Below are 23178 nucleotides of genomic sequence, written 5' to 3' on the forward strand. Positions count from 1 at the left end.
ATCCTTAAATTTCACGTGGACACGAAGGGTGCATTTGAAGTCACTTTTGAATAGGGGTAGCCACCCCTTTGTCACAATCGGCCTTCGAATGCAGCCTTGAATTGGGACATCTTAGTCACGCCACATTGACGCAACCGGCCTCGAATTCTGCGCTCCGGAAGATGCAGCCTCCAAATTTTGACACCTGCAGTCAACAGACAGTTCAAAAGGGCCCAGCATAATCAAGTTACCATGATTTCCTCATGCTTTTGGTGTACAGTAGCACAAATGAAAGCACTATATGCCTCTGTGGTAAGGATTTTTACCAGAAATATTTATTTTAAACAAATTGGATAACACCATTTTGATAGTCCACTTTAGACATTCTACTACAAGTAACTTTTCAACTATCGAAGTGTAACCACAAATTGCAAAAAACTAATGGCTTCAAAAGCATAGTCTTGAGCTTTCACTAGCAGCATTTAAAACTTCAAGTCCTATATAGAATGCAACCATAGTGTTCTTGAAGTAATACCTCCCTATGGATAAAGTGAAGTACGGGCAACTATCAGTTTCACCACATTGGCAGAATGAGGCACTTTCAAAGTCAAAAGCAGTTAAACCAGACACAGCAAAGTGACAAGTCAGATACAACAAAGGATTGATTTGTCAGTTTTATTGAGAACCTCTCTTTTGCTCTTGAACCGTTACAGGACCAAGTGAGGCCTTGCCTTCCCACTGAATGCCTAGAGAGAAGAAAAAAAAGCCAAGTTAGAGCACTTGAAAAGCAACCATAGAAAGAGCAAAAGCTACCAACCTCCATAGGGAGACGCAGCAAATTCACTATCAGGACCACATGTTGAGTCACAGCAACCACAAACTTGGTCATTTCCATCAGCAGCAAACCACCTGCACCAAAACAAAGACATGAAACCTTCAACATGAGAAGTCAACCTAACCCCCCCACTCCATCCAAATAAAGCCTCACGTACCCATTGGCAAAAGAACAGGATTTGCGCTGAGTGTCACTAGGTGCAGAAGCAATTGTTGCCTTCAGAATACATGTTATGTAGATCTGTAAAGGATGACAGACAAGTCAAAAAACCAAAGCAGACAGGAGAAGTCAAGTGAACCATTTGTAGTACATACAGAAGGACTGTTGCCCTCCTGGAACATAAACGCCTCCAGCTGGAACTGGATCTTGTCAACCTGGGAACGAGGCATGAAGCGGGAGCTGGAAGCTGTAGTTTTGGCATCCACAAAGCACCTGACGACAAACAAAACCACAAAGAGCAACTCATGAATCTCAACTGTAGAACATCATGCAACTAGACCTTACCCATGCCAAAGTGGTTACAAAAGGAAACTTAAAAACAGTCCTACTGCATCAAGGGCCATGACCCTACCCGTGATTCTCAATGAAGGAATATCTCGGAAGGGAGTTCACATCAGGTACTTCAGTGGCCACACAGCGGTCCACAAACACACGGAGAGGCACATGATTGTACTGCTTCACAGATGCCTCGATGTTAATAATGCCACCCAGGAAATAGGAGTATGAAGGCCTCTGATAGGTCCAATCATCTACACACAAAACAAACACTTTAGGCACAGACACAATTGCAAGGGTAAAGGCTTATTTTATTGAAGAAACCTGTACCAACCCATCATGATCTTCAGGGAAAACAGCAAGACTTCTTCACCAGCCTCTGTTGAGGCATAAGGGACCCATGTTGGCCTCAAGGCATCACTGCTTACATTTTGGACCCTGCGGTTCATGAAAGTACCCATTAAATGGTCTCCCAGTTACACGAGAAAGTGCAGAAGGTCCCAAGGATCTCCTACCTTTGATAATGACATTGAACACCAACAATTGCCCCATCGGTCCGGGTAATCGGAGTACCTGCAAGCGCCTCAGGGGTGTAGGTAAGAGAGAAGGTGTAGACAAGCTCGTCCTCATTCATCTGTAAAAAAAAAAAAAAGTGGTTACCAAGAGGGTCATCCCAAAGACTTTACATACACCAAGACCATGCACTCATATTGCTATGAATGGAAGAAGGTGCACTGTGCAATATGGTGGAATTCCTGAAGAGCAAGTCGACAATTAGTAAATTGCTACTAGTAATAGCTGCCCTCAGAAGCTCCGGTGTTGCCGGAGATCAACATCTGAGACATGCATTAACGATTAAACATACACATTTTGCTGTTCCAGGGTAAAACTAGCTGTAACACTATTAAGGCACAAGATTTGTTCTGGTTTCTTAAGCTCCTTTCATACCACTTATGGGATAGTTTACATGAGATGTTGGTTGAAAGGTTATTTAAAACAGTGTTAATTTCGTTAACGAAAACTATGACAAAAATGTTCGTTGACGACCTTTTTTCCCCTGACTAAGACAAGACGATGAGAGACGACACCCACGTCATTAAACGATAACTGTGACTATCAACACATGCAATATCGTTGACGAAAAAAGACGAGACTGATCGGTTAAAACAAAAACAAGACTTTACAAAACCACTTGTTCTTGTCGAATAAAGGAGAAGACAACACATTACAGACTGTGTTTGCGAGCGTTCATGCTTACGGTTGCCATATTTCAATAATTTAATCCCCAGTTAAAAAATTCTGTTTAAATAACACGTTTTCTACGCGGTTTTTTCAAAGGTATCTGGCAACCATGCGCGCGGGCTCTTTCTACATGCTGAAGCGCGGATGATCTGAAAAAAACAGTTCAGCGATCTTCATTTGAGAATTCAAAATTCAGGCTGATATCCAGCAGTGTTTTTAATGTTGATCATATTAGCCCTATACGAGCAAGAATGCAATGTTTCCCGAATATCCACACGATTTCAAATGTGACATTGATTTTATACAACAGTTCAACAAACAAAAGGGTAACATTAAGTGATGTAGGCCTACTACAGTTAAAACTGTATTGTCAGTAGGCTATTATTGCTCTATTTTGCAACAAACGCCACAGCAGATCTGCAGCGGTTCGTGAACGAATCTGTGGCTTTGAACGAATCGTGAGATTCAATTATCCGTTCATAAGTATAGCAACTTGCTTAGTTACTGAATGAATGGCTCGATGACTCACTCATAAACTATAGACAGACTTACCGCCACCTAGTGGCCATTTTAATTTAATATTTAAAAGTATAACTTCGTTTTTACCATCATTGCATATTTATTGAACATTGTTTTATTTAAATCATTATTTATTTTATAAAAGTATTTATAAAGGTAAAAAATAAACAGGAAAAATCGATTAAAGAGGGCAAATATTGTCCCTTAATGGAAAAGGTGTGACAGCAGTCTAAGTGGAAGAGGGGTTACGGCACTCTAAAAAATTGAAGAACCACTGAACTAAGGAAAATGGATATGTAGAATTGCACAAGTGCTACTGCTAGAGTGCAATGTCAATACAGCCTGTTACCTTGATTCAAATTTCTCATAAGCTTAATGAACTGGCCTAGAGAAAAAAATTGACATTTTTTGTCTAAAGACTAGGCTTAGGCTACATATGCCAAAATTCGGTAACTGCAATTTGACTAAAAGTAATGACAAAAATGCAATGACTTTCAGTCAACTAAAACTAGACTAAAACTATGAAAGACAAAATGACTAAAATGTGACTAAGACCAAAAAGCATTTTCGTCTGAAGATGAAAACTAAGACTAAATCAAAGAAATTGCTGCCAAAATTAACACTGATTTAAAGGCAAGGAACTTGAACACTCAGGATTTACCCATTCAGATAGATAGAACTTGGTCTTAGCTGCCCTGGCATTGTAAAACAAAGTGAAAACAAAGTGAACTGACTTTCCTTGAAGGTCCTCTGCCACAACAAATAACCCATTAATATGTATCTGTTCTTACCATCAGCACGCTGTTGCAGTCCTGTAATTCATACTCAAAGATGAGCACTCTTGACCCAGGATCCTGACCAACAACAGGACATCCACCTAGAGACAGACCAGTTGGCTGGATCAACTGACCATTGCTGAAAAAGTCCTGCTGGACCTCTACGAGAACCCGGTTCTCGCCACATTGAACCGCTACACTGCTGGGAGTCACGGGTTGCCTCAACTGGAAGTCCACCGCCAACTCGCTCTGCACCTCGGGAACGATGGGATACCTCCAATCCAAAGGCTTCACTGGACCCTGCAACAGCTGCTTCTCCTGAAGGCCAAAAGGATCCTGCAAAGGGCTTTTGGAGTCAGGACCCAAAGGACTCTGAAATTGAGAAGCCACTTGCAAAGGGTTCCAGAGCCCTAGAGGAGAAAGGGCAGGACTTCTGGAAGCTGGATCTGATTTTGGCCCCATGCTTCTTGGACTATGACTATAGCTCAAACTTCCAAAGACATCAGGCAGATCAAATGCAAGAATTGCAGCAGCCAACACTAAGACAACTTTCAGAAACCCCATCCTAAAAAACTTTGACACAAACACCAGTGCTTGCCTTTGCCATTTTGTACAGCTTTGAGTTAAGGTGACTCCACCCCTTTTACCTTCATTGATTATCCTTGATTCTCCTCTGGACCTGTAGAGTGTATGCATCTTGGGGACGCACCAATCTGCACATTTTTTAAGCGCCTGTCCAAATACCAGAGGTGGAAAGAGTAATAAAATATTCTACTCAAGTAAAAGTACTACTACTTTAATGCAATTTTACTTAAGTACAATTAAAATTACCGGTCTAAAAGTCTACTCAAGCAAAAGTAAAAAGTAGCTCATTTTAAAATTGACTGAGATTCAAGGTTACAGAGTTACTTTTTTAACAGCGGGGTGGGGTGGGGGACTCTCCTGTGTAGGGCTGTAATGATATGAGATTTGAACAGTATGATAACGTTTCCGAACATATCACAGTTTACGGTACTAATCAATTATTAAATAAATAAACGGTATTATTAAATTATGGTTATTATTATTTTCATCAGTTAAAATGATAGTTAAATTAATGTTTAAAAATTAAAAGTCAAACAGTTTTTTTTTTTTTTTTTTAACACAACAGTAGCAGAAAAAGGATATAGAGTTTTTTTTTTTCTCGCCGGATGGCCACAGGACAGCAGCGACAGAAGAGGAGCGGCTTCCGGGTAAGTCGAAGGCGCTGCCCGCTGTTTTCAAGGCTTGCTCTAGGTCAGTGTTACTCATTGCGCGGCTCGCCAAGCTTTTATTTGTGGCTCGCATGGCGGTAAATAATACTGTGATATGATCATGCAGTCACTACAGATATTTCATAAAAACATTAAAAACAAGTAGTGTTATAACATAACCCATTAAAAACTCAAAGTGTCAGCTCTATTACAAATATTTCTGATCCGATAGAAAGGGGTAGTTTATCAAGAGAACAAACACATGATCGATTGAAAACTGAAACTGAAAGGACGACGTATGACGCGCTGAACGAGCTGTTCTCCTGATGAGTAAAGTGTCATATAAATGAGTGTCCATATAATTCTCCTTTCACTCTGCATCTGTGAAGTGGAGCAGGACAACGGCTCAACAGTCCTTGTTTCAGATTCTCTTCCACAGACGACTGGTTTTGGGCATTTTTACTGCGTGATAAAAAAAAGCACGTCACGAGTCACAACAGTTCATATGTTCATAGTCTCCAAATTATGACCAGAATTGGAAAAATATTAAGTCTGCTGTTTAAAAGAAATAAAGAACCAATGTAGGAGAATGGTTACTAAGCGACAACAGCGGGAAACTCTGTATATTTGTGCAGTGTGCTCATGTCAAAAAATATATTCCGATTTGAATCTTTTGACTTATAAATGCGCACATCAACCCAATCATCACATCACGATGTTTAGCGTTCATTTAAACTACAATAGGCCTACATTCAGATTCATCAATCGGAATGAATTCAGTCCGATTGAAACAAAAGTTGTGCCTGTAAACATCCAGTCTCTGTGGAGTTGGGCGGTCTTTCCAGCGCTCTTAACGCTGCTTGTGCTCTTTGATGGTTAGATACATGATGGGCTAATATAGAAAAAAATTATTTAAGGTAATTCTGGCATGATTATATTCTGGAAATCCTGCTTTTTTGTCTTTAAGGGAAATCTTCTTGCCTCAGTTACAAATTTGACTGGAAAAATCATAAAAGTTTTTTTTCCCCACCCTTTTGTATTAATTGCATTGCATATTGTATGTTCAGGGGTGACAGATTGATAAGCAGACATGCTATTTATGACGGGATGTAACTTTTTATACTTTGCGGTAAAAATGGCTCTCCTACTGATTAGTCCTATCAGTGCGGCTCTCATGAAAAAAATAGTGAAGACCACTGCTCTAGCTGATCTTGGCTGGTTCGACGGTGAAAAGCTTCGGTGAGGAACCAGAGACGAGAAGTGTCGCTGAAGTTGAGCAAATCTGATATATTGGCCAAAATGACCGATCTTTATAGGCTTAAGCCACGCTCATTCAGGCACGCTCTGACGTACTCGGCGCCAAGTCAGCTGATTGGTTCGTGCGTCTGAGGTGCTCGGCCATTGGATGTGCAGTTGCTGCAGCACACCCAATGAACTAGACGCTCTGATGTGTTTTGCTGTACAGCTGCACTGCGTTTTAAATTATTACTTCAATATTTTGAGGAAAAGGTGTTTCCCCACTGCATATTTGCTACGCAATACGAAGTGACCGTTCTCGAAAGGGAACTTATAAATGTCTGTTCAGTAGTCCCTATGTAACAAGACACAATTTAAGAATTGTGATGTTTGTATTAAGCAAGAAAAGCGCCTTTTTCATTTGCATGAGATTGCAGTTGCCAGACATGGACATGTCTGCTGATTTACTTGCATATCTAGCGGAACAGGATGATTTATAGTCTCCCTGTAGTCAATAATTTTATCCCTTAAAACTTATCTTTGATCACCAAAATTACACATGTAAAAGTTTTTTTCCTTTGAAATGCCAAGGTGTCATGTCTTCATGCCTTAAAATAGCTTGAATGTAACTCGACACCCTTGTCTCATTTAGAATACATGGCTCTATGAATATGCAAATGAGACCCGCCTCCAATCACTCACAGCAGCTCAGAGATCCACTCGTTTACGATCAGTTCCCTGGTAGTTTGTGACGTCAGAAACATCAGCAATTTCAAACCAACGTTTTTTAGACTGTCTTTGGTTCACTGCAGTTTTAAGGAGAAAATACTCAGCAATGGTGTTGACTTACGAATTTGCACATGGTTTGTCTTAAAGCATATTAAAAACACCACAGACACATCCATTAAAAACTTGATTTTCACCAAAACGGGACTAAAAGTACAGACGGAATTGTTTTTATACGAAAGAATTCCTCTCCAAACAGCTGATAGTCATAACTGATGGAACTGATGTTACTGATGTTTGGAGGTTAAAGTGGGGGAAGTAGCTCAACTGCAGGCCCGGTTCCCTGGTGGGCATTAAACGGCTCATAGACGAGTGACACATTCAAAGAAATTGGAGTTACCGATCATTTTAAAATCATGGATAAATTTTACTTGCTCTACCACACATACAACAAAAATAAAAAGAGGAACTGAAAGGGTGCGTGTATCCTTAAATTTCACGTGGACACAAAGGGTGCATTTGAAGTCACTTTTGAATAGGGGTAGCCACCCCTTTGTCAAACTCAGCCTTCGAATGCAGCCTTGAATTGGGACATCTTAGTCACGCCACATTGACGCAACCGGCCTCGAATTCTGCCCTCCGGAAGACGCAGCCTCCGAATTTGGACACCTGCAGTCAACAGACAGTTCAAAAGGGCCCAGCATAATAAAGTTACCATGATTTCCTCATGCTTTTGGTGTACAGTAGCACAAATGAAAGCACTATATATATGCCTCTGTGGTAAGGATTTTTACCAGAAATATTTATTTTAAACAAATTGGGTAACACCATTTTGATAGTCCACTTTAGACATTCTACTATAAGTAACTTTTCAACTATTGAAGTGTAACCACAAATTGCAACAAACTAATGGCTTCAAAAGCATAGTCTTGAGCTTTCACTAGCAGCATTTAAAAGGCTCATCGTTTAAAACTTCAAGTCCTATATAGAATGCAACCATGGTGTTCTTGAAGTAATACCTCCCTATGGATAAAGTGAAGTACGGGCAACTATCAGTTTCACCACATTGGCAGAATGAGGCACTTTCAAAGTCAAAAGCAGTTAAACCAGACACACAGCAAAGTGACAAGTCAGATACAACAAAGGATTGATTTGTCAGTTTTATTGAGAACCTCTCTTTTGCCCTTGAACCGTTACAGGACCAAGTGAGGCCTTGCCTTCCCACTGAATGCCTAGAGAGAAGAAAAAAAAGCCAAGTTAGAGCACTTGAATCAAAAGCAACCATAGAAAGAGCAAAAGCTACCAACCTCCATAGGGAGAAGCAGCAAATTCACTATCAGGACCACATGTTGAGTCACAGCAACCACAAACTTGGTCATTTCCATCAGCAGCAAACCACCTGCACCAAAACAAAGACATGAAACCTTCAACATGAGAAGTCAACCTAACCCCCCACTCCATCCAAATAAAGCCTCACGTACCCATTGGCAAAAGAACAGGATTTGCGCTGAGTGTCACTAGGTGCAGAAGCAATGGTTGCCTTCAGAATACATGTTATGTAGATCTGTAAGGGATGACAGACAAGTCAAAAAACCAAAGCAGACAGGAGAAGTCAAGTGAACATGACATTTGTAGTACATACAGAAGGACTGTTGCCCTCCTGGAACATAAACGCCTCCAGCTGGAACTGGATCTTGTCAACCTGGGAACGAGGCATGAAGCGGGAGCTGGAAGCTGTAGTTTTGGCATCCACAAAGCACCTGACGACAAACAAAACCACAAAGAGCAACTCATGAATGTCAACTGTAGAACATCAAGCAACTAGACCTTACCGATGCCAAAGTGGTTACAAAAGGCAACTTAAAAACAGTCCTACTGCATCAAGGGCCATGACCCTACCCGTGATTCTCAATGAAGGAATATCTCGGAAGGGAGTTCACATCAGGTACTTCAGTGGCCACACAGTGGTCCACAAACACACGGAGAGGCACATGATTGTACTGCTTCACAGATGCCTCGATTTTAATAACGCCACCCAGGAAATAGGAGTATGAAGGCCTCTGATAGGTCCAATCATCTACACACAAAACAAACACTTTAGGCACAGCCACAATTGCAAGGGTAAAGGCTTATTTTATTGAAGAAACCTGTACCAACCCATCATGATCTTCAGGGAGAACAGCAAGACTTCTTCACCCGCCTCTGTTGAGGCATAAGGGACCCATGTTGGCCTCAAGGCATCACTGCTTACATTTTGGAGCCTGCGGTTCATGAAAGTACCCATTAAATGGTCTCCCAGTTACACGAGAAAGTGCAGAAGGTCCCAGAGATCTCCTACCTTTGATAATGACATTGAACACCAACAATTGCCCCATCGGTCCGGGTAATCGGAGTACCTGCAAGCGCCTCAGGGGTGTAGGTAAGAGAGAAGGTGTAGACAAGCTCGTCCTCATTCATCTGTAAAAAAAAAAAAAAATTGTGGTTACCAAGAGGGTTATCCCAAAGACTTTACATACACCAAGACCATGCACTCATATTGCTATGAATGGAAGGTGCACTGTGCAATATGGTGGAATTCCTGAAGAGCAAGTCGACAATTAGTAAATTGCTACTAGTAATAGCTGCCCTCAGAAGCTCCGGTGTTGCCAGAGATCAACATCTGAGACATGCATTAACGATTAAACATGCACATTTTGCTGTTCCAGGGTAAAACTAGCTTTAACACTATTAAGGCACAAATTTGTTGTTCTGGTTTCTTAAAGGAGAACTCCGGGCAATTTTTAAGTTAATCTTGATCGTTAGACCTTTGTGAGTACTGACTATAGGAAAAAAAACGAACCGGATTGGTGCTTGCTACGCGGAGCTGCGACCGCGAATGCCCAGAGCTCCCACCCAGCTAAAACGGCAGCTATGGGGGCATGGACATAAAGGGCGTTTTTGAGCCTCTTAACAGACACAAAATGCAATTAAAATGTCTGTCCAACATGAACAGGGACCCTACATGTGAACAAGATGCGTTTAGCAACTTAGCCATTGTTTCAACTCACCTAAACAGTCTTTTAGACGGCAAGCTGTAGTCTCGCGCTGCAGTCCCGTGCTGTAGCCGGAAAAGGTAAACAATGTCCAGGTGGGAGGAGCGTTGATCATGTGCGACGAGTTATGATCAGAGTTGCTTACAAGTGAAGAAGAAATGGTTCGTGTTTGTGCCTTTCCGAATTGTGGCAACCGAATGCGAAAATATAAGAGCTTAAATTTTCATCGTCTTCCTTTCCATGACCTCGAGATTCTGCAGTTCTGGCTAGTTGTACTTCAACTTGATGTGCAAACTCCCGTAGAAGTACTACGCGCTAAAGATTACCGCATTTGCAGTGAACACTTTGACAAGGATAACTACACACACTCAACACAGCGGGGCCGTTTGAAGAAAAATGCCATTCCATGTACGAAGACTCGTCGCACATGATCAACGCTCCTCCCACCTGGACATTGTTTACCTTTTCCGGCTACAGCACGGGACTGCAGCGCGAGACTACAGCTTGCCGTCTAAAATACTATTTAGGTGAGTTGAAACAATGGCTAAGTTGCTAAACGCATCTTGTTCACATGTAGGGTCCCTGTTCATGTTGGACAGACATTTTAATTGCATTTTGTGTCTGTTAATAGGCTCAAAAACGCTCTTTATGTCCATGCCCCCATAGCTGCCGTTTCAGCTGGGTGGGAGCTCTGGGCATTCGCGGTCGCAGCTCCGCGTAGCAATCACCAATCCGGTTCGTTTTTTTTCTTCTATAGTCAGTACTCACAAAGCTCTAACGATCAAGATTAACTTAAAAATTGACCGGAGTTCTCCTTTAAGCTCCTTTCATACCACTTATGGGATAGTTTACATGAGATGTTGGTTGAAAGGTTATTTAAAGGCAAGGAACTTGAACACTCAGGATTTACCCATTCAAATAGATAGAACTTGGTCTTAGCTGCCCTGGCATTGTAAAACAAAGTGAACTGACTTTCCTTGAAGGTCCTCTGCCACAACAAATAACCCATTAATATGTATCTGTTCTTACCATAAGCACGCTGTTGCAGTCCTGTAATTCATACTCAAAGATGAGCACTCTTGACCCAGGATCCTGACCAACAACAGGACATCCACCTAGAGACAGACCAGTTGGCTGGATCAACTGACCATTGCTGAAAAAGTCCTGCTGGACCTCTACGAGAACCCGGTTCTCGCCACATTGAACCGCTACGCTGCTGGGAGTCACGGGTTGCCTCAACTGGAAGTCCACCGCCAACTCGCTCTGCACCTCGGGAACGATGGGATACCTCCAATCCAAAGGCTTCACTGGACCCTGCAACAGCTGCTTCTCCTGAAGGCCAAAAGGATCCTGCAAAGGGCTTTTGGAGTCAGGACCCAAAGGACTCTGAAATTGAGAAGCCACTTGCAAAGGGTTCCAGAGCCCTAGAGGAGAAAGGGCAGGACTTCTGGAAGCTGGATCTGATTTTGGCCCCATGCTTCTTGGACTATGACTATAGCTCAAACTTCCAAAGACATCAGGCAGATCAAATGCAAGAATTGCAGCAGCCAACACTAAGACAACTTTCAGAAACCCCATCCTAACAAACTTTGACACAAACACCAGTGCTTGCCTTTGCCATTTTGTACAGCTTTGAGTTAAGGTGACTCCACCCCTTTTACCTTCATTGATTATCCTTGATTCTCCTCTGGACCTGTAGAGTGTATGCATCTTGGGGACGCACCAATCTGCACATTTTTTAAGCGCCTGTCCAAATACCAGAGGTGGAAAGAGTAATAAAATATTCTACTCAAGTAAAAGTACTACTACTTTAATGAAATTTTACTTAAGTACAATTAAAATTACCGGTCTAAAAGTCTACTCAAGCAAAAGTAAAAAGTAGCTCATTTTAAAATTGACTGAGATTCAAGGTTACAGAGTTACTTTTTTAACAGCGGGGTGGAGTGGGGGACTGTCCTGTGTAGGGCTGTAATGATATGAGATCTGTATGATAACGTTTCCGAACATATCACAGTTTACGGTATTAATCAATTATTAAATAAATAAACGGTATTATTAAATTATGGTTATTATTATTTTCATCAGTTAAAATTATAGTTAAATTAATGTTTAAAAATTAAAAGTCAAACAGTTTTTTTGTTTTTTTTAACACAACAGTAGCAGAAAAAGTATATAGAGTTTTTTTTTTTCTCGCCGGATGGCCACAGGACAGCAGCGACAGAAGAGGAGCTGCTTCCGGGTAAGTCGAAGGCGCTGCCCGCTGTTTTCAAGGCTTGCTCTAGGTCATTGTTACTCATTGAACGGCTCGCCAAGCTTTTATTTGTGGCTCGCATGGCGGTAAATAATACTGTGATATGATCATGCAGTCACTACAGATATTTCATAAAAACATTAAAAACAAGTAGTGTTATAACATAACCCATTAAAAACTCAAAGTGTCAGCTCTATTACAAATATTTCTGATCCGATAGAAAGGGGAAGTTTATCAAGAGAACAAACACATGATCGATTGAAAACTGAAACTGAAAGGACGACGTATGACGCGCTGAACGAGCTGTTCTCCTGATGAGTAAAGTGTCATATAAATGAGTGTCCATATAATTCTCCTTTCACTCAGCATCTGTGAAGTGGAGCAGGACAACGGCTCAACAGTCCTTGTTTCAGATTCTCATCCACAGACGACTGGTTTTGGGCATTTTTACTGCGTGATAAAAAAAAGCACGTCACGAGTCACGACAGTTCATATGTTCATAGTCTCCAAATTATGACCAGAATTGGAAAAATATTAAGTCTGCTGTTTAAAAGAAATAAAGAACCAATGTAGGAGAATGGTTACTAAGCGACAACAGCGGGAAACTCTGTATATTTGTGCAGTGTGCTCATGTCAAAAAATATATTCCGATTTACATTTACATTTAGCTGACGCTTTAATCCAAAGCGACTTACAATTGCTATATATGTCAGAGGTCGCACACCTCTGGAGCAACTAGGGGTTAAGTGTCTTGCTCAAGGACACATTGGTGTCTCACAGTGGATCCGAACCCAGGTCTCTCACACCAAAGGCATGCGTCTTATCCACTGCGCCATCACCACCCCATTTTTCCACCCCAGATTTGAATCTTTTTTTGAAACCAGATTTGAATCTTTTGACTTATAAATGCGCACATCAACCCAATCATCACATCACGATGTTTAGCGTTCATTTAAACTACAATAGGCCTACATTCAGATTCATCAATCGGAATGAATTAAGTCCGATTGAAACAAAAGTTGTGCCTGTAAACATCCAGTCTCTGTGGAGTTGGGCGGTCTTTCCAGCGCTCTTAACGCTGCTTGTGCTCTTGGATGGTTAGATACATGATGGGCTAATGTAGAAAAAAATTATTTAAGGTCATTCTGGCATGATTATATTCTGGAAATCCTGCTTTTTTGTCTTTAAGGGAAATCTTCTTGCCTCAATTACAAATTTGACTGGAAAAATCATAAAAGTTTTTTTTCCCACCCTTTTGTATTAATTGCATTGCATATTGTATGTTCAGGGGTGACAGATTGATAAGCAGACATGCTATTTATGACGGGATGTAACTTTTTATACTTTGCGGTAAAAATGGCTCTCCTACTGATTTGTCCTATCAGTAGTGATGTGTCCTCCCGTATCGAGACTTCGAAGCGTGTGTCGAGTAATGCGGGATGATTTCTGTGAAGCGCGTATCGAGGCTTGTGTCGGTGACGAATGTGGTGACGTTTGAAGCCTCGCGAGCCGCCTGTACCACGTGACTGCTTCAGGGAGTGGTTCGCAGTTTGGCGGTCTATTTGAAATATAAGGGCCAGCAAAATGCAACGGATTCCCCCTCACATCTTGCGGACTTGGGACTTTGCGAGTTTGTTAGCGATCTATTCAAGCTTCTTTTTTTTTTTTTGCGATGGAACCATGCAATGTCATCATAATCACACTGCACGTTTTACATTTATTGTCCACTTGATGGCACAATAGAGCAAATGAAGCACAATGAAGCTTCGGCACATGAGTGAACCAATTGGATGGAACGCTTCAATGCTTTATGAAGCTTCATCTCGCCATCATACCTATCAGTGCGGCTCTCATGAAAAAAATAGTGAAGACCACTGCTCTAGCTGATCTTGGCTGGTTCGACGGTGAAAAGCTTCGGTGAGGAACCAGAGACGAGAAGTGTCGCTGAAGTTGAGCAAATCTGATATATTGGCCAAAATGACCGATCTTTATAGGCTTAGGCCACGCCCATTCAGGCACGCTCTGACGTACTCGGCGCCAAGTCAGCTGATTGGTTCGTGCGTCTGAGGCGCTCGGCCATTGGATGTGCAGTTGCTGCAGCACAGCCAATGAGCGAGCTAGACGCTCTGATGTGTTTTGCTGTACAGCTGCACTGCGTTTTAAATTATTACTTCAATATTTTGAGGAAAAGGAGTTTCCCCACTGCATATTTGCTACGCAATACGAAGTGACCGTTCTCGAAAGGGAACTTATAAATGTCTGTTCAGTAGTCCCTATGTAACAAAAGACACAATTTAAGAATTGTGATGTTTGTATTAAGCAAGAAAAGCGCCTTTTTCATTTGCATGAGATTGCAGTTACCAGACATGGACATGTCTGCTGATTTACTTGCATATCTAGTGGAACAGGATGATTTATAGTCTCCCTGTAGTCAATAATTTTATCCCTTAAAACTTATCTTTGATCACCAAAATTACACATGTAAAAGTTTTTTTCCTTTGAAATGCCAAGGTGTCATGTCTTCATGCCTTAAAATAGCTTGAATGTAACTCGACACCCTTGCCTCATTTAGAATACATGGCTCTATGAATATGCAAATGAGACCCGCCTCCAATCACTCACAGCAGCTCAGAGATCCACTCGTTTACGATCGGTTCCCTGGTAGTTTGTGACGTCAGAAACATCAGCAATTTCAAACCAAGGTTTTTTAGACTGTCTTTGGTTCACTGCAGTTTTAAGGAGAAAATACTCAGCAATGGTGTTGACTTACGAATTTGAACATGGTTTGTCTTAAAGCATATTAAAAACACCACAGACACATCCATTAAAAACTTGATTTTCACCAAAACGGGACTAAAAGTACAGACGGAATTGTTTTTATACGAAAGAATTCCTCTCCAAACAGCTGATAGTCATAACTGATGGAACTGATGTTACTGATGTTTGGAGGTTAAAGTGGGGGAAGTAGCTCAACTGCAGGCCCGGTTCCCTGGTGGGCATTATACGGCTCATAGACGAGTGACACATTCAAAGAAATTGGAGTTACTGATCATTTTAAAATCATGGATAAATTTTACTTGCTGCTCTACCACACATACAACAAAAATAAAAAAAAGGAACTGAAAGGGTGCGTGTATCCTTAAATTTCACGTGGACACAAAGGGTGCATTTGAAGTCACTTTTGAATAGGGGTAGCCACCCCTTTGTCAAACTCAGCCTTCGAATGCAGCCTTGAATTGGGACATCTTAGTCACGCCACATTGACGCAACCAGCCTCGAATTCTGCCCTCCTGAAGACGCAGCCTCCGAATTTGGACACCTGCAGTCAACAGACAGTTCAAAATGGCCCAGCATAATAAAGTTACCATGATTTCCTCATGCTTTTGGTGTACAGTAGCACAAATGAAAGCACTATATATATGCCTCTGTGGTAAGGATTTTTACCAGAAATATTTATTTTAAACAAATTGGGTAACACCATTTTGATAATCCACTTTAGACATTCTACTACAAGTAACTTTTCAACTATTGAAGTGTAACCACAAATTGCAACAAACTAATGGCTTCAAAAGCATAGTCTTGAGCTTTCACTAGCAGCATTTAAAAGGCTCATCGTTTAAAACTTCAAGTCCTATATAGAATGCAACCATAGTGTTCTTGAAGTAATACCTCCCTATGGATAAAGTGAAGTACGGGACAACTATCAGTTTCACCACATTGGCAGAATGAGGCACTTTCAAAGTCAAAAGCAGTTAAACCAGACACACAGCAAAGTGACAAGTCAGATACAACAAAGGATTGATTTGTCAGTTTTATTGAGAACCTCTCTTTTGCCCTTGAACCGTTACAGGACCAAGTGAGGCCTTGCCTTCCCACTGAATGCCTAGAGAGAAGAAAAAAAAGCCAAGTTAGAGCACTTGAATCAAAAGCAACCATAGAAAGAGCAAAAGCTACCAACCTCCATAGGGAGAAGCAGCAAATTCACTATCAGGACCACATGTTGAGTCACAGCAACCACAAACTTGGTCATTTCCATCAGCAGCAAACCACCTGCACCAAAACAAAGACATGAAACCTTCAACATGAGAAGTCAACCTAACCCCCCACTCCATCCAAATAAAGCCTCACGTACCCATTGGCAAAAGAACAGGATTTGCGCTGAGTGTCACTAGGTGCAGAAGCAATGGTTGCCTTCAGAATACATGTTATGTAGATCTGTAAGGGATGACAGACAAGTCAAAAAACCAAAGCAGACAGGAGAAGTCAAGTGAACATGACATTTGTAGTACATACAGAAGGACTGTTGCCCTCCTGGAACATAAACGCCTCCAGCTGGAACTGGATCTTGTCAACCTGGGAACGAGGCATGAAGCGGGAGCTGGAAGCTGTAGTTTTGGCATCCACAAAGCACCTGACGACAAACAAAACCACAAAGAGCAACTCATGAATGTCAACTGTAGAACATCAAGCAACTAGACCTTACCGATGCCAAAGTGGTTACAAAAGGCAACTTAAAAACAGTCCTACTGCATCAAGGACCATGACCCTACCCGTGATTCTCAATGAAGGAATATCTCGGAAGGGAGTTCACATCAGGTACTTCAGTGGCCACACAGTGGTCCACAAACACACGGAGAGGCACATGATTGTACTGCTTCACAGATGCCTCGATGTTAATAACGCCACCCAGGAAATAGGAGTATGAAGGCCTCTGATAGGTCCAATCATCTACACACAAAACAAACACTTTAGGCACAGCCACAATTGCAAGGGTAAAGGCTTATTTTATTGAAGAAACCTGTACCAACCCATCATGATCTTCAGGGAGAACAGCAAGACTTCTTCACCAGCCTCTGTTGAGGCATAAGGGACCCATGTTGGCCTCAAGGCATCACTGCTTACATTTTGGAGCCTGCGGTTCATGAAAGTACCCATTAAATGGTCTCCCAGTTACACGAGAAAGTGCAGAAGGTCCCAGAGATCTCCTACCTTTGATAATGACATTGAACACCAACAATTGCCCCATCGGTCCGGGTAATCGGAGTACCTGCAAGCGCCTCAGGGGTGTAGGTAAGAGAGAAGGTGTAGACAAGCTCGTTCTCATTCATCTGTAAAAAAAAAAAATTTGTGGTTACCAAGAGGGTCATCCCAAAGACTTTACATACACCAAGACCATGCACTCATATTGCTATGAATGGAAGGTGCACTGTGCAATATGGTGGAATTCCTGAAGAGCAAGTCGACAATTAGTAAATTGCTACTAGTAATAGCTGCCCTCAGAAGCTCCGGTGTTGCCAGAGATCAACATCTGAGACATGCATTAACGATTAAACATGAACATTTTGCTGTTCCAGGGTAAAACTAGCTTTAACACCATTAAGGCACAAGATTTGTGATTCTGGTTTCTTAAGCTCCTTTCATAGCACTTATGGGATAGTGTACATGAGATGTTGGTTGAAAGGTTATTTAAAGGCAAGGAACTTGAACACTCAGGATTTACCCATTCAAATAGATAGAACTTTGTTTTACAATGCCAGGGCAGCTAAGACCAAGTGAACTGACTTTCCTTGAAGGTCCTCTGCCACAACAAATAACCCATTAATATGTATCTGTTCTTACCATCAGCACGCTGTTGCAGTCCTGTAATTCATACTCAAAGATGAGCACTCTTGACCCAGGATCCTGACCAACAACAGGACATCCACCTAGAGACAGACCAGTTGGCTGGATCAACTGACCATTGCTGAAAAAGTCCTGCTGGACCTCTACGAGAACCCGGTTCTCGCCACATTGAACCGCTACACTGCTGGGAGTCACGGGTTGCCTCAACTGGAAGTCCACCGCCAACTCGCTCTCCACCTCGGGAACGATGGGATACCTCCAATCCAAAGGCTTCACTGGACCCTGCAACAGCTGCTTCTCCTGAAGGCCAAAAGGATCCTGCAAAGGGCTTTTGGAGTCAGGACCCAAAGGACTCTGAAATTGAGAAGCCACTTGCAAAGGGTTCCAGAGCCCTAGAGGAGAAAGGGCAGGACTTCTGGAAGCTGGATCTGATTTTGGCCCCATGCTTCTTGGACTATGACTATAGCTCAAACTTCCAAAGACATCAGGCAGATCAAATGCAAGAATTGCAGCAGCCAACACTAAAACAACTTTCAGAAACCCCATCCTAACAAACTTTGACACAAACACCAGTGCTTGCCTTTGCCATTTTGTACAGCTTTGAGTTAAGGTGACTCCACCCCTTTTACCTTCATTGATTATCCTTGATTCTCCTCTGGACCTGTAGAGTGTATGCATCTTGGGGACGCACCAATCTGCACATTTTTTAAGCGCCTGTCCAAATACCAGAGGTGGAAAGAGTAATAAAATATTGTTCTCAAGTAAAAGTACTACTACTTTAATGAAATTTTACTTAAGTACAATTAAAATTACCGGTCTAAAAGTCTACTCAAGCAAAAGTAAAAAGTAGCTCATTTTAAAATTGACTGAGATTCAAGGCTACTGAGTTACTTTTTTTAACAGCGGGGTGGAGTGGGGGACTCTCCTGTGTAGGGCTGTAATGATATGAGATTTTAACAGTATGATAACGTTTCCGAACATATCACAGTTTACGGTATTAATCAATTATTAAATAAATAAACGGTATTATTAAATTATGGTTATTATTATTTTCATCAGTTAAAATGATAGTTAAATTAATGTTTAAAAATTAAAAGTCAAACAGTTTTTTTTTTGTTTTTTAACACAACAGTAGCAGAAAAAGGATATAGAGGGGTTTTTTTTCTCGCCGGATGGCCACAGGACAGCAGCGACAGAAGAGGAGCGGCTTCCGGGTAAGTCGAAGGCGCTGCCCGCTGTTTTCAAGGCTTGCTCTAGGTCAGTGTTACTCATTGCGCGGCTCGCCAAGCTTTTATTTGTGGCTCGCATGGCGGTAAATAATACTGTGATATGATCATGCAGTCACTACAGATATTTCATAAAAACATTAAAAACAAGTAGTGTTATAACATAACCCATTAAAAACTCAAAGTGTCAGCTCTATTACAAATATTTCTGATCCGATAGAAAGGGGTAGTTTATCAAGAGAACAAACACATGATCGATTGAAAACTGAAACTGAAAGGACGACGTATGACACGCTGAACGAGCTGTTCTCCTGATGAATAAAGTGTCATATAAATGAGTGTCCATATAATTCTCCTTTCACTCAGCATCTGTGAAGTGGAGCAGGACAACGGCTCAACAGTCCTTGTTTCAGATTCTCATCCACAGACGACTGGTTTTGGGCATTTTTACTGCGTGATAAAAAAAAGCACGTCACGAGTCACAACAGTTCATATGTTCATAGTCTCCAAATTATGACCAGAATTGGAAAAATATTAGGTCTGCTGTTTAAAAGAAATAAAGAACCAATGTAGGGGAATGGTTACTAAGCGACAACAGCGGGAAACTCTGTATATTTGTGCAGTGTGCTCATGTCAAAAAATATATTCCGATTTGAATCTTTTGACTTATAAATGCGCACATCAACCCAATCATCACATCACGATGTTTAGCGTTCATTTAAACTACAATAGGCCTACATTCAGATTCATCAATCGGAATGAATTCAGTCCGATTGAAACAAAAGTTGTGCCTGTAAACATCCAGTCTCTGTGGAGTTGGGCGGTCTTTCCAGCGCTCTTAACGCTGCTTGTGCTCTTTGATGGTTAGATACATGATGGGCTAATATAGAAAAAAATTATTTAAGGTAATTCTGGCATGATTATATTCTGGAAATCCTGCTTTTTTGTCTTTAAGGGAAATCTTCTTGCCTCAGTTACAAATTTGACTGGAAAAATCATAAAAGTTTTTTTTCCCCACCCTTTTGTATTAATTGCATTGCATATTGTATGTTCAGGGGTGACAGATTGATAAGCAGACATGCTATTTATGACGGGATGTAACTTTTTATACTTTGCGGTAAAAATGGCTCTCCTACTGATTTGTCCTATCAGTGCGGCTCTCATGAAAAAAATAGTGAAGACCACTGCTCTAGCTGATCTTGGCTGGTTCGACGGTGAAAAGCTTCGGTGAGGAACCAGAGACGAGAAGTGTCGCTGAAGTTGAGCAAATCTGATATATTGGCCAAAATGACCGATCTTTATAGGCTTAGGCCACGCCCATTCAGGCACGCTCTGACGTACTCGTCGCCAAGTCAGCTGATTGGTTCGTGCGTCTGAGGCGCTCGGCCATTGGATGTACAGTTGCTGCAGCACAGCCAATGAGCGAGCTAGACGCTCTGAAGTGTTTTGCTGTACAGCTGCACTGCGTTTTAAATTATTACTTCAATATTTTGAGGAAAAGGAGTTTCCCCACTGCATATTTGCTACGCAATACGAAGTGACCGTTCTCGAAAGGGAACTTATAAATGTCTGTTCAGTAGTCCCTATGTAACAAAAGACACAATTTAAGAATTGTGATGTTTGTGTCACCGATGTTAAGGCCAAGGGTTATTTACCACACTCCGGAGGAGCAGACACCAGAGGACAGACAACCAAGGTAAGTTTAAAAAGTACGTTTTTTTATTAAAATTAAAAAGGGATAAAAGCAGGGGCAGGGACGTTCGGGGCTGTGGCTTTGGTACGATACAGGGAGGGGAGTGCTGGTAGGTATTCTTCCGTTCTTCAGGTAAATATATTCCTCTCTGAGTGGGCTCGTGGGACGGACAGTGACTTCTCTCGTCGTCAGCCTCGTTGAATAAGCTCGTAGGACAGACAGTGGCTTTTCTCGTCGTCAGCCTCGTTTAATAAGCTCGTAGGACAGACAGTGGATCAAACACAGCAGTCAGCAGACTCACAGAACCGCAATAGCAGTATACAGCGGCGGACGGCAGAATCCCTGTTCACAGAACAGCAATGGTGAGTACAGAATCCAACAGTTAATAACTGAGCCTTTGCTTACCACAGGACAACAATAGCAGAATACAGCAGCGGACGGCAGAATTTCTCTGTTCACAGAACAGCAATGTTGAGTACAGAATCCAACAGTTAATAACTGAATCTTCGCTTACCACAGGACAACAATAGCAGAATGCAGCGGTAGACTCTCTGTTCACAGAACAGCAGAGGGGACAGATCAGTTTGAACGAATCTTCAAAGTTATGGGTCAATTTCATCCGTCAGAGACTCAGAGAAAACACAGTTGTTTGATCTCCCCACACTTGTGCATAAATCACTCTTGTAAATCTCCACACGTGTTTGTTTCACGCTTTCAGACACTGCAAACTTACTCTACCTTCACAGTGATTAATCAACTCGTTTCTCTTCTCTTCATAGGGTGAATGATCCAAGGAATAGTGGTCTCAGAAGATGAACATGGATTCAGCGATCTTCCCAGCCGTTACCATTACTGTTCTTTGCTCTGTCAACAGGATAACACGCACTGCCCACAAACACAGGTTAGTCGTACACTGGTGATGGTAAATCTTTACATGTGATTTTCTCCAGAAGGTAAATCATAAAAGGGTGCACTTAACTTTCCCTCGGTGAATCGCGTGAATCCTGCAGCGGGTTTCCACTCTCTTTTCTGCCAGTCACTCTCCTTCTTTCTCTGTGAAGTTTTCTCACTTACTTCGTTGCGTTGCTGTTCGTGGTTTCTTTTAAAAGACTCACTTAATGAGCATGTCTCGGGGGACTCAACATAGAACACTGATCAGGTCTTAAACCGCTGCTTTCTGCACCTGTCAACGCTCACTGCCACTGCTACAATCCACTCGCGCACTCTTGTAGAGCTTTCCTACTGCCCGAGCATTTTTCCTCCTCCCTACTGTGCTTCAAGCCCCTCTCTTTATACTCCTTTTTCCCGGACACATGCTTCAATGAAGCGCTACTCACTGGCTTCAGCTGGCGCTTGTTATGGTCGGCGGCCATGACAGGTAAACCCAGAACCGGCCCGGTGTTACACCGGCATTCCTTCCCCCTGGAAACGAGTCAACAATTTTTTGGTTCCAGGTTTGTTCACCCGGTGACATTTGTATTAAGCAAGAAAAGCACCTTTTTCATTTGCATGAGATTGCAGTTACCAGACATGGACATGTCTGCTGATTTACTTGCATATCTAGAGGAACAGGATGATTTATAGTCTCCCTGTAGTCAATTTTATCCCTTAAAACTTATCTTTGACCACCAAAATTACACATGTAAAAGTTTTTTTCCTTTGAAATGCCAAGGTGTCATGTCTTCATGCCTTAAAATAGCTTGAATGTAACTCGACACCCTTGCCTCATTTAGTATACATGGCTCTATGAATATGCAAATGAGACCCGCCTCCAATCACTCACAGCAGCTCAGAGATCCACTCGTTTACGATCGGTTCCCTGGTAGTTTGTGACGTCAGAAACATCAGCAATTTCAAACCAAGGTTTTTTAGACTGTCTTTGGTTCACTGCAGTTTTAAGGAGAAAATACTCAGCAATGGTGTTGACTTATGAATTTGCACATGGTTTGTCTTAAAGCATATTAAAAACAACAGACACATCCATTAAAAACTTGATTTTCACCAAAACGGGACTAAAAGTACAGACGGAATTGTTTTTATACGAAAGAATTCCTCTCCAAACAGCTGATAGTCATAACTGATGGAACTGATGTTTGGAGGTTAAAGTGGGGGAAGTAGCTCAACTGCAGCCTCCGAATTTGGACACCTGCAGTCAACAGACAGTTCAAAAGGGCCCAGCATAGTAAAGTTACCATGATTTCCTCATGCTTTGGTGTACAGTAGCACAAATGAAAGCACTATATATGCCTCTGTGGTAAGGATTTTTACCAGAAATATTTATTTCAAACAAATTAGGTAACACCATTTTGATAGT

The 23178-nt window shown here is 41.7% G+C and overlaps 3 protein-coding genes across 3 annotated transcripts; all 3 read right to left on the reverse strand.

The window, feature by feature from the left end:
• Positions 1-640: 640 nt before the first annotated feature.
• LOC143745462 (zona pellucida sperm-binding protein 3-like) lies at positions 641-4410 on the reverse strand. The gene is made up of 8 exons (XM_077237579.1): positions 3862-4410; positions 1825-1943; positions 1644-1747; positions 1386-1563; positions 1129-1246; positions 972-1054; positions 797-888; positions 641-725 (listed from the first exon to the last, which is right to left on the reverse strand). The coding sequence occupies exons 1-8, from the start codon at positions 4408-4410 to the stop codon at positions 655-657; spliced, it is 1314 nt and encodes a 437-aa protein (XP_077093694.1). The 3' UTR covers positions 641-654.
• A 3777-nt stretch (positions 4411-8187) lies between these two features.
• LOC143745463 (zona pellucida sperm-binding protein 3-like) lies at positions 8188-11756 on the reverse strand. Its single transcript, XM_077237580.1, has 8 exons — positions 11102-11756; positions 9379-9497; positions 9198-9301; positions 8940-9117; positions 8683-8800; positions 8522-8604; positions 8348-8439; positions 8188-8272 (listed from the first exon to the last, which is right to left on the reverse strand). Exons 1-8 carry the CDS (start codon positions 11648-11650, stop codon positions 8202-8204), a joined length of 1314 nt encoding a protein of 437 aa, XP_077093695.1. The 5' UTR covers positions 11651-11756; the 3' UTR covers positions 8188-8201.
• Positions 11757-16121: 4365 nt separating this feature from the next.
• On the reverse strand, positions 16122-18506 carry LOC143745464 (zona pellucida sperm-binding protein 3-like). Its single transcript, XM_077237581.1, has 8 exons — positions 17943-18506; positions 17313-17431; positions 17132-17235; positions 16874-17051; positions 16617-16734; positions 16456-16538; positions 16282-16373; positions 16122-16206 (listed from the first exon to the last, which is right to left on the reverse strand). The coding sequence occupies exons 1-8, from the start codon at positions 18489-18491 to the stop codon at positions 16136-16138; spliced, it is 1314 nt and encodes a 437-aa protein (XP_077093696.1). The 5' UTR covers positions 18492-18506; the 3' UTR covers positions 16122-16135.
• Between the last annotated feature and the right edge of the window lie 4672 nt (positions 18507-23178).

The sequence above is a fragment of the Siphateles boraxobius genome, unplaced genomic scaffold, assembly GCF_051911475.1.
Source record: "Siphateles boraxobius isolate OS27281-9 unplaced genomic scaffold, OSU_SipBor_1 204, whole genome shotgun sequence".
In the NCBI taxonomy this organism is placed as follows: Eukaryota; Metazoa; Chordata; class Actinopteri; order Cypriniformes; family Leuciscidae; genus Siphateles; species Siphateles boraxobius.

Bases quoted from the DNA above. Each gene is read 5' to 3' on its own strand.
- LOC143745464 (XM_077237581.1), bottom strand. From the start codon at position 18,491: ATGGGGTTTCTGAAAGTTGTTTTAGTGTTGGCTGCTGCAATTCTTGCA. The intron at 16,539-16,616 runs GTATGTACTACA...CATCCCTTACAG, and splicing joins AGGAGGGCAACAGTCCTTCT to ATCTACATAACATGTATTCT. The intron at 16,207-16,281 runs GTTGGTAGCTTT...TCTTCTCTCTAG, and splicing joins TGCTGCTTCTCCCTATGGAG to GCATTCAGTGGGAAGGCAAG.
- LOC143745462 (XM_077237579.1), bottom strand. From the start codon at position 4,410: ATGGGGTTTCTGAAAGTTGTCTTAGTGTTGGCTGCTGCAATTCTTGCA. The intron at 1,748-1,824 runs GTAGGAGATCCT...CATGAACCGCAG, and splicing joins GTTCAATGTCATTATCAAAG to GGTCCAAAATGTAAGCAGTG. The intron at 1,055-1,128 runs GTATGTACTACA...CATCCTTTACAG, and splicing joins AGGAGGGCAACAGTCCTTCT to ATCTACATAACATGTATTCT.
- LOC143745463 (XM_077237580.1), bottom strand. From the start codon at position 11,650: ATGGGGTTTCTGAAAGTTGTCTTAGTGTTGGCTGCTGCAATTCTTGCA. The intron at 9,498-11,101 runs GTAAGAACAGAT...TTTTTTTTACAG, and splicing joins ACTGCAACAGCGTGCTTATG to ATGAATGAGGACGAGCTTGT. The intron at 9,118-9,197 runs GTTGGTACAGGT...TTTTGTGTGTAG, and splicing joins CTCCCTGAAGATCATGATGG to ATGATTGGACCTATCAGAGG.